At 41.5% G+C, this 9,807-nt stretch overlaps 2 protein-coding genes and 2 long non-coding RNA genes across 4 annotated transcripts; all 4 read left to right on the forward strand.

The window, feature by feature from the left end:
* The first annotated feature begins 126 nt into the window (after window positions 1-126).
* Window positions 127-3,819, forward strand: LOC134177799 (signal recognition particle receptor subunit alpha-like). The gene is made up of 9 exons (XM_062644580.1): window positions 127-249; window positions 305-388; window positions 864-1,083; window positions 1,515-1,725; window positions 2,060-2,213; window positions 2,279-2,412; window positions 2,734-2,864; window positions 2,927-3,013; window positions 3,722-3,819. The coding sequence occupies exons 1-9, from the start codon at window positions 133-135 to the stop codon at window positions 3,817-3,819; spliced, it is 1,236 nt and encodes a 411-aa protein (XP_062500564.1). The 5' UTR covers window positions 127-132.
* A 48-nt stretch (window positions 3,820-3,867) lies between these two features.
* Window positions 3,868-4,396, forward strand: LOC134176885 (uncharacterized). Its single transcript, XR_009969390.1, has 2 exons — window positions 3,868-3,966; window positions 4,041-4,396. It is a non-coding gene; the product is annotated as an uncharacterized LOC134176885 (long non-coding RNA).
* Window positions 4,397-5,597: 1,201 nt separating this feature from the next.
* Window positions 5,598-8,955, forward strand: LOC134177800 (signal recognition particle receptor subunit alpha-like). The gene is made up of 5 exons (XM_062644582.1): window positions 5,598-5,648; window positions 5,769-6,068; window positions 7,720-7,776; window positions 7,844-8,102; window positions 8,176-8,955. Exons 1-4 carry the CDS (start codon window positions 5,598-5,600, stop codon window positions 7,940-7,942), a joined length of 507 nt encoding a protein of 168 aa, XP_062500566.1. The 3' UTR covers window positions 7,943-8,102; window positions 8,176-8,955.
* Window positions 8,956-9,378: 423 nt separating this feature from the next.
* LOC134176644 (uncharacterized) lies at window positions 9,379-9,805 on the forward strand. Its single transcript, XR_009969316.1, has 3 exons — window positions 9,379-9,482; window positions 9,589-9,712; window positions 9,773-9,805. It is a non-coding gene; the product is annotated as an uncharacterized LOC134176644 (long non-coding RNA).
* The last annotated feature ends 2 nt before the right edge of the window (window positions 9,806-9,807 follow it).

Below are 9,807 nucleotides of genomic sequence, written 5' to 3' on the forward strand. Positions count from 1 at the left end.
GGAATATGCCTCCTCCAAGTAGACAGTCCACAAAAAGACTGCTACAGATGTTGCAATTTACAAATCCCGGATAAAAATATTTTATCCGGGGTATTATTGAACTCTATTACAACACATTTATATCAACTTACAATGCTGGACCTTTTTGTCATCTTCTCAAAAGGTGGGATCGTTTTCTGGTGCTTTCAAGGCGCTAATCTGGCCATCGCACAGCCGGTCAACGCGTTGATCAAAAGCGTCATTCTTCAGGTGACGCGAATCCCGCTTTTCGCGCCATTTGTATTCATTCATGCTCGTTTTCTAGGAGCGCGGTGGCGGCAATGGCTTTAACCACGAATCTCTCAAACTCCAACACAAGCTGGACAACGAATTTGAGCTTGTCTTTGTGGTAAGGCGATGTGTTGTAACGAAAAAGACGTCATGCCTTGGAGCTCCAGATGTGATACGCGCGCTGTGTTTGGACATCCGAGGCAATTACTTTTATTAATTATTATATGGTATTAATAATTGTCGTTACCGTGCATACTGTATATTTTCAAATATCGTTGTTTATGATACTTTTGAATTTCCTTTCTAACAGTGAGCGACACGTACTGTATAGAACTAATGAGTTGTAGTCAAACAAGAGTACCTAGACGCTGTTGCATGAGTTACAACTCACTTCAATCAACCCTCCAGTATTTTCCATTACAATGTGCACAACATTGTGTGTCTACGGCTCAGACGCGTTAATAAATTTCTAATTTTTTTACATCACTGCGAGTGGCACACACACAGCTGACCACATGTACATGATTGATATTGATCATGTTGTATTTAATTAATTATTATTATTTTATTACCAGCTGTTTGTTTCATTACAGGTTGGTTGTCAGAACATTCTACAATTGAGTTACATTGACCGTCTCTTAGACGACATGCAGAGGGCGTTTCGGGAGCGTTTTAGGGCCGCCCTGGAGAACGGCACATACAATCATAGCTTTGATTTTGATGACGACTTTCGTGTTTTGCTTAAACGGTGCGAGGACGAAGAGAGAGAACGAGTGACACAGAAGAAAGTGATGCGAACGTTTGAACAGTCAAGTGAGTTATGTGTCTGCATCATGTTTGTGTGTCTGTTTGTGTGTTTGGTTGTGTGTCTAATTTTTTGTTTCTATTGTTTTATTTGTATTTGTTAGTTGTTTGTGTGTTTGTCTGTTTATGTGTTTTTACAAGTTTGTTTGTTTGTTTGTTTGTCTGTGATTGTCTGTATGATTGTTTGTCTGTTTGTTTGTCTGTTTGTCTGTTTGTTTGTCTATTTGTTTGCCTGTCTGTCTGATTGTTTGTCTGTTTGTTTGTTTATTTGTTTTCATTTGTTTGTCTGTTTGTCTATGTTTGTGTGTCTGTTTGCTGTTTGTTTGTCTGTTTGTTTGTGAAATTGTCTGTCTGTTTGTCTGTCTGTTATCTGTCTGTTTGTTTGTTTGTCTATTTTTGTTTGTTATCTACCTTGGTTTTTATGCTGTGCTTGTCAATAGTCAAATATACAAAATCTAAAGAAGGTGCGAAGATAGATCCTCTTGTGAACAAACAACCAGTGAAAGTCGAAGAATTAAAAGTTGAGAATGAGATGCTTTCTGATGATGATGATCGGAAGCTGAAGAAGTTGGCTAAACTGACTAAGCGGGGTAAAGGGCCGGGCCCTAGGGGAAGAGGGACACAAAGTAAAACAAAGAAACAAGAAGCAACGTAAGTCAAACAGACTATTGTATTGAAGAGATGCATCTCACAATACACTAGGCTATTGTATTGGAGGGATGCATCTCACAATACACTAGACCATTGTATTGGAGGGATGCATCTCACAATACACTAGACTATTGTATTGGAGGGATGCATCTCACAATACATGAGACTATTGTATTGGATGGATGCATCTCACAATACACTAGACTATTGTATTGGAGGGATGCATCTCACAATACACTAGACTGTTGTCTTGGAGGGATGCATCTCACAAGACTATTGTATTGAAGGAATGCATCTCACAATACATTTGACTACTTAAACTTCCTTTTTACAGAAAACCAGCTAGCACTGAGAAAAAGGGTAAAGTAGCTCGTGTATGGGACAATGCTGGAACAGCCAGTGAGGCTGGAAGTCTTGATTTCTCCAATACTGATCAATTAAATGGAGAAACACACGAGAAAGCAAGCAGCAGCGCCGGAAATGATGTAGTAGGGTTGACATTAAGATTTCCATTGGACAGTATGTGGCATCTCATTTGTGGCCATTGTGTCAGAATAAAATGGTGGGAAGCATGAAGGGTGAGCTGCAGTCTGTAGGAGAAGTGGAATCTGAAGAAGAAGAAGAAGAGGAGGAGGAGGAGGAGGAGGAGGAGGAAGTTGAAGTCGAGTTAGCAAGCCAAACAAAAAGGTTTGTATTTCTGTTTGTATTTATTGTTGTCTTTGTTTGTTTATTCTGTATATATTTATCCATATTTTTATCAGGCTGTCCATCTGTCTGTTTGTTGTCCATCTGTTTGTGTTTTTCTGACTGTCCATTTGTCTGTCTATCTGTTTTTTGTGTGTCTGTATGTTTGTCCATCTGTCTCTGTCTGTCTGTTTGCATGTCTGTCCATCTGTCTATTTGTCTGTCTGTCCATCTGTCTGTTTGTCTGTCTGTCTGTCTGTCTGTCTGTCTGTCTGTCCATCTGTCTGTCTATTATGTAGCTTATCATTTGTATATCCTATCCAGTGGTGCCAAGCAATCAGGAAAAAGCATTACAGGTGGACTATTTTCCTTCTTCAAAGGCCTTGCGGGTGGCAAGACACTCACCAAGCAAGACGTCTCTCCAATCTTGGAGAAAATGAAGGAACATCTGATTGGTTCATCTCTCACTCTAATAACTGTTTGGTTACGTGCCTGAAATTGTGTTGTGGATTGGCAGCAAAAAATGTTGCTACTGACATTGCTGATCAGCTGTGTGGTTCAGTTGCTACTAAACTGGAAGGAAGAGTGTTGGGGACGTTCAGTGGTGAGTGTGTGTGTGTGTGTGTGTGTGTGTGTGTGTGTGTGTGTGTGTGTGTGTGTGTGTGTTGTGTAGATGGCTTGTTAGTTTGTTTGTGTGCCTGTCTGTTTGGACACTGCCAGCTGTGTGAGGAAACAGACATCAAGACAGACACACAGAAGACAGATGGATGGCACACACGCACGCGTGCGCGCGCACACACACACACACACACACACACACACACACACACACACACACACACACACACACACACACACACACACACACACACACACTGAACACACACACACACACACACACACACACACACACACACACACACACACACACACACACACACACACACACACACTGAACACACACACACACACACACACTGAACACACTGAACACACTGAACACACGCACACACACACACACACACACACACACACACACACACACACACACACACACACACACACACACACACACTGAACACACACACTGAACACACACACACACACACACACACACACACACACACACACACACACACACACTGAACACACACACACAGCATAAAATAATGGCCGGCCATGGGCCAATGAAAAAATTTCACTGCCATTTGACATGATAATTACTGATAGTTACCTACAGCAAACCCATCACAGTGAGGGTGCTCTTTCACAACGCCAACACTCTACATTCACATTATACTCTGTAATTCAGTCTCTCCTAACAGCAAAAAACCAGGAAACTCAACAGAAGTTTCACCATGTAGAGGCCAGAGGCACATGTACGTCTGTTGGCACGTCTGTTGGCGTTGACCAGGACGTGCTAAAGAATGGAGAGCCCGTGGGAAAATTCCTGTATCTCGGCAAGTACGCCCCCTATGCCGTTGATAAACATATCATTCGAGAGCACGTGACTAGGTGGAGTCAGATCTCTGGACAAATGAACTCTATAGATCCTGGGTTAGTAGATGCAGCATGCTTCTTGAAAGAGACTAATTGTATTAATCATTGTTGTCATTCTCGTCGTCTCCTAGGACTATCTCTTCACTGTTGAAGAGTTCTCCTCACCTACTAATTTTTCTACCGCTTGTTCGAGCACGCCGTCTGATGTTCTGTAATAGTTTTCCACTTTCTGGATGACGTGGTCGACACACTTCTTTCATTTCGCTGCCATCACATTTTCAACGCTTTCTCTGGCCAGTTTGAATGGCAGAAAACGGTTGAACAGGACGGACCTTGACGTACTACAGTAGATAGATAGTAGGCAGTGAGGGCTGGCTAGCAACCAGTACTCTAAATGCTCATTTATCGATTGTTAGTATTACAATCCAGGATGATAGCAATATTGTTGTTTTCGCCCTATATGCCTTTAATATATCTGGTAACCACATTTCCCACGGGCTCTCCATTCTTTGAACAGACTTTAACAAAGCTGTGGTTGCAGCAGGCGTGCTATTTACTCTGCCTCTGGCCTGGGTCCTTATCATTCTTGTGTTGTGTACTTTAGCAGTTGGCAGATCTTTTTACAGAGCAGGACCGCTCAACTAGAGGCATCATAATCCAATAAGGATATTGTGGTATTTAGATATGGTATAGCAATTTAAAGATCGTATGCAGTTTGCAAGTTCTAACAAGATGATGAGACGATTCATATTGAATATTTCAGAATGAGTGTGTGTCTACAACCAGATTATGGGCATACTCCAGCATATGGCATCTGGGATTGCATGCAACATAGCGTCTACCACAACAGACAGATAGACAAACAGACAGACAGACAGACCAACAAACAGACAGACAAACAAACAAACAGACGACAGACAAACAAACAGACGACAGACAAACAGACAGACAAATAGACAGACAGACAGTCAGAAGCGGACAGACGGACGGACAAACAGATAGACAGACAATTGTAAACAAGCAGACAGACAGACAGACAGACAAACCAACAAACAGACAGACAAACCAGCAAACAGACAGACAAACCAACAGACAGACAGACCAACAAACAGACAGACAGACCAACAAACAGACAGACAGACAAACCAACAAACAGACAGACAGACAGACAAATAGACTGACAAACAGACAGACAGACCAACAAACAGACAGACAGACAAATATATGGTTAATATCAAATCAACTCTTTCCTAATTAATCATGATCCATCCAGGAACCGGGTCTGTACAGTACAGTTGCACATCCCAGGATAGCTGTTGTTAGAATAGGTTGATTACACTTTGGAATTCGGAATTCCCAATCATTTTGTACCATGTGTTGCCATGTTATAATTAAATCAGGTGGGTAGAGTTTTGAAAAGATCTCTACCCCCCCCCCCCCCAACCCAATGAAGATAGTGTCATTGAATATTTTTTACTGTACAGGAGACTGTCCACAGATGACCATGACAGACGCCTGTTAGTACATACACATTACAGGGCATTCGCACAATTAGGCTTCCGATATGTAGGTATACTCTACAATACGGATCTAGAGCTATAGCTGAGCTCATTAAATATTATTATGAAATCACACTGTAAGCATTAGACTCAAAGAAGTGTTATGTAATTAATTATTTATTTTTAAAAATGGCTGCTGCAATGGGGCCACTTCAAATTGGTGGCTACGGCTCTGACCAAGTGGCCAATCAATTTGAAATCCTTATTTCAGGGTCTGTACACACAATGACACCAAACACACACACACACACACACACACACACACACACACACACGGTCATTGTATAATATATTTTCCAGGTTTGTTTTTGGCTTCTTGATAACGGTTATCGTGTCCTTGTGTCTGCATGTGACACGTTCCGAGCCGGAGCTGTCGAGCAGCTCCGCACTCACCATCGCTCACTCGCTGCCATTCGCAGACCTGACAATGAGACAAATCCTCCTCGTGTGATGCTGTACGAGAAAGGCCATGGGAAGGATGCGGCGTCGATTGCTATGGATTCGATACGATATGCACGAGATGCCGGATTTGATGTTGTGCTGATTGATACAGCAGGCAGGATGCAGGACAACGAACCGTTGATGAGAGCATTGGCAAAGGTTGTTTGTCTGTTTGTTTGCTTGCCTGTCTGTTTGTCTGTGTTTGTTTGTTTGTTTATTTGTCTGTCTGTGTCTGTCTGTCTGTATATTTGTTTGTCTGTCTGTCTGTGTGTTTGTCTGTGTGTTTGTTTGTCTGTCCATCCGTCTGTCTGTGTGTTTGTCTGTGTGTGTCTGTTGTCTGTCTGTCTGTTGTCTGTCTGTTTGTCTGTCTGTCTGTCTCTCTGTGTGTGTGTCTGTCTGTATGTCTATTTGTTTGTCTGTCTGTCTGTGTGTTTGTCTGTGTGTGTGTTTGTCTGTGTGTGTCTGTCTGTGTTTGTCTGCGTGTGTCTGTCTGCGTGTGTCTGTCTGTCTGTCTGTCTGTCTGTCTGCATGTTTGTCTGTGTGTGTGTTTGTTGTCTGTCTGTCGTCTGTCTGTTGTCTATCTGTCTGTCTGTCTGTCTGTCTATTGTCTGTTGTCTGTCTGTCTATTGTCTGTCTGTCTGTCTGTCTGTCAAATAAAAAGTACCTTTAGGCCCTACACATGCAATGATTTAATAATTTGCAACTGTAGTGTTCATTCTGTGAATGCTATATAACTTGTCTGCTATAACTTTAGCAAGGTTTCTTCGCAGTTGAATGGAGATGAGAGATCTCCACTTGGTCTTGAATTGTGCCTTGTTTTTCTTTCCCTCATCATCTCTAGACGACTTGCCCGGCTTGTTCAGATAGGTGGAGGCTTGTATCCCCCAGCAACCAAAATGTTCAAGAACCAAGGGAACAAAAGATGGTTTGATGCCTCCTGGAAGAAGCTCTTGGTTGTATTAACCTCTTTTCTCTCCTCCCTCCTTGAGGTCATGGAGGAGAGAAAAGGTGTCTGTCTGTCTTGTCTGTCTGTCTGTTTGAAATTTAGTTGCCATGTAATTGAAAAACGTGTCTATACATACCAATTTACCTGTCAAATTTATGTCATAAAATACGTGATATAGTGTGATTAGTGTTAACACTTATGTCTTCAAGACTACTAAAACAGTAAATTACAGTATCAAATTATGTGCATATCACATCATTAATCACAAGCTACGATTGTGAGCTATTCCTCTAAGATACACAATACTGGCATCAGTGGGAAATTACTGCAAAACTGTTTCTATTCGCTGGTTGTGTGCCACGGTTGTTCGACGCAGTTGAGGTGGAAGATTGCCGGCGATCATTCCCTGAATGTAATCCATACCTTACTATCAGTCTGCCTCAGTGTGATTTGTAGAGGCTGAGTTTCAGTCAGTACACCAAGAGCGAACAGTTTACAAATGGTATGATCCTAAACACTCCCTCAAACCATTGTAAATTATTATTTTAAAAATTTACACAGACAACACCAACATGCCACGCCCACGTGCCAGACTCATGTGTCACGCCCATGTGCCAGACTCATGTGTCACGCCCATACGGCTATACACCTTTCAAAAATTCTGGTTAGAACAGTCATGATTAACAAGTGATATCTATTATTTTCTTATAACAAAGAGGAATCACAGGGGAAAATTAGAGAAATGATGGAAATGTGTTAGATGTGATAATCTCTATTAAATGTGATACCATTTCTCATGTTTGTGTTGTTCACAAACCTCTGCTCTATAGAATCTTATCTTATTTGTGTGTGTTTTGTTGTCAGGATGGTAGGAGACCCTACCAACTGACTGATGGTGGACTGAGAAGACGACAGAGGAAAGCAATAGTGAGACGTTCATGTAGTGAGATATGTTGGTATGTGTAGAATGGATGGGTTGTATTGTCATGATGAACAGAAGTATGCTGTTCTGTATGCGGAGGGCACAGTGAGACCAGAAATCATGAAATTGTGTTTCATTGGTAAAGAAGGGGCAGGAGCAGACTGAAACAGTCGTGTCCAAGTTGCTTCCTTCTCTTCGTAAGAAACAAGAAGATCCATTCATGGAGAAGGCAACACTCATGAAGAGGATCGAGCAGGAAGCATGTCCAGGACAAGAGAAGAAGGTTGTAGAGAAGGTAGTTGATTTTTTAGATGATTCAGGAGAGGTGAGACGACGAGCAGATGTTTAGTTGTTGTACTTGTGTGTGTTTGTGTAATATTGTTGTGATGTGTGTTTAGATTGCTGTTGCCGGTGATGTGGCAGCTCTCAATCCTGCATCTCTACATCATTATGCCATCGGTCCTCTCATTGCTTCTGATGATTTTAAGTGGCACGTCAGGTCAAAGAGGAAGGATGGCACAGTAACAAGAGAAGAAGCAGAAATGGCAATCAATCATTTCCGAAGAGATAAGAAGATTCAAGTTCAACTCAACACAGATAAAGTTCTCGCTATAAATAGATCTCTTGGTATCTGCTTCAAAGTGGAAGGCAGAGACGACGTGTACATGTTTCCAGCTCTCTTGCCTCCTAAGGATCTGTCTGTCGTGTGGAAGAGAGACGAGAGTAAGAAAGTGTATGTCGGTCGACGTCAAGTGTACAGCAGTCAGACGACCATCTTCAGTCCACCTGCATTTGGCATGTTTCAATCTAAAGTTTGCACTACATTAGATAAGAAAGCACAGCTGTGGAGGAATGGACTGATTTTATCACAAGGTGATACAGTTTCTAATCGTGTTGAATGTTTGGTTGCCATGGTAGATCCTGTTCGTTCTGTCGATTTTGTATGTCGTGGAGGTAAGGCAACAGAAGCAGAATGCGTTTCCCTGCTCGACACTGTCATTTCTCTTTGGAGAGATACGTTAGACAGATACAGTCCAGGCACTGACTATGAGACTGAATATCTGAGCAGAAAGCATTTAGAGGAACACAAAGAACTGAATAATATTGTATGATATAGTATTAGTAGATGATATAGGCTGTACTTAGTGGTCGAGGCTGGAGGACAATATTGATATTAAAATAATTATATATGAATACACACACACACACACACACACACACACACACACACACACACACACACACACACACACACACACACACACATTCCAGCCTAAAGATTGTTGATATTAATAAAAAATCATTTAGAATGTATTGAGTAATTTGAGGGTAAATGCAAAAATGTTATAATAAAATTAAAAATCTATGTTTTGATAATATTACATTTATTTTAATTAATTAATTATGGAATTATGTATAATAATTTAATTTAAAGTGCATCACAAAGGTTTGGGTTTGCAAGCACAAACTCACGTCTCATTGATCGTCGCGTCTGCAGATGAATGGACGTTGTTATCTCGTTGTAAACATTTTGTTAATTTCTACTTGCTGTTTACAAATAGCGTGCGCTAAAGTAGACAGGTGATGATGAGTAGGTCATGTGAGTGAGTAGCAGCACTCGGTTGGCAACGTCGTGGAGTGGAGGGTAGAAATGGCTGGAAATTTGTAGAGAAAAGGAATTGTAAAGAGAGTTTTACGTTTGAAGGTGAGAATAAAGTTGGAAAGTGAGAAGGGAGGGGCAGCGACATGTTGGTAGAGTGTTGTCGGGTAGTCTTGTGTGGTTACACGTTCATGTGTTACTGTTATGTTAGAATGAGTGAGAGAGACATCACAGCATTGAATAGCCAGCTATGGAGCGCAGCGAGGAGCAAGTCACGTGATGAGGTTGAACGTCTTTTGGATCAAGGCGCTGAAGTAGATGCGTGTGATATAATTGTATGTTATTGATTGAGTGACTCGTTTTATTGTTGTTCATAACAATTCACTCTAATGTAGGGATGGACTGTACTGATGGAAGCTTGTATTGATGG

The sequence above is a fragment of the Corticium candelabrum genome, chromosome 3 (assembly GCF_963422355.1).
Source record: "Corticium candelabrum chromosome 3, ooCorCand1.1, whole genome shotgun sequence".
NCBI lineage: Eukaryota > Metazoa > Porifera > Homoscleromorpha > Homosclerophorida > Plakinidae > Corticium > Corticium candelabrum.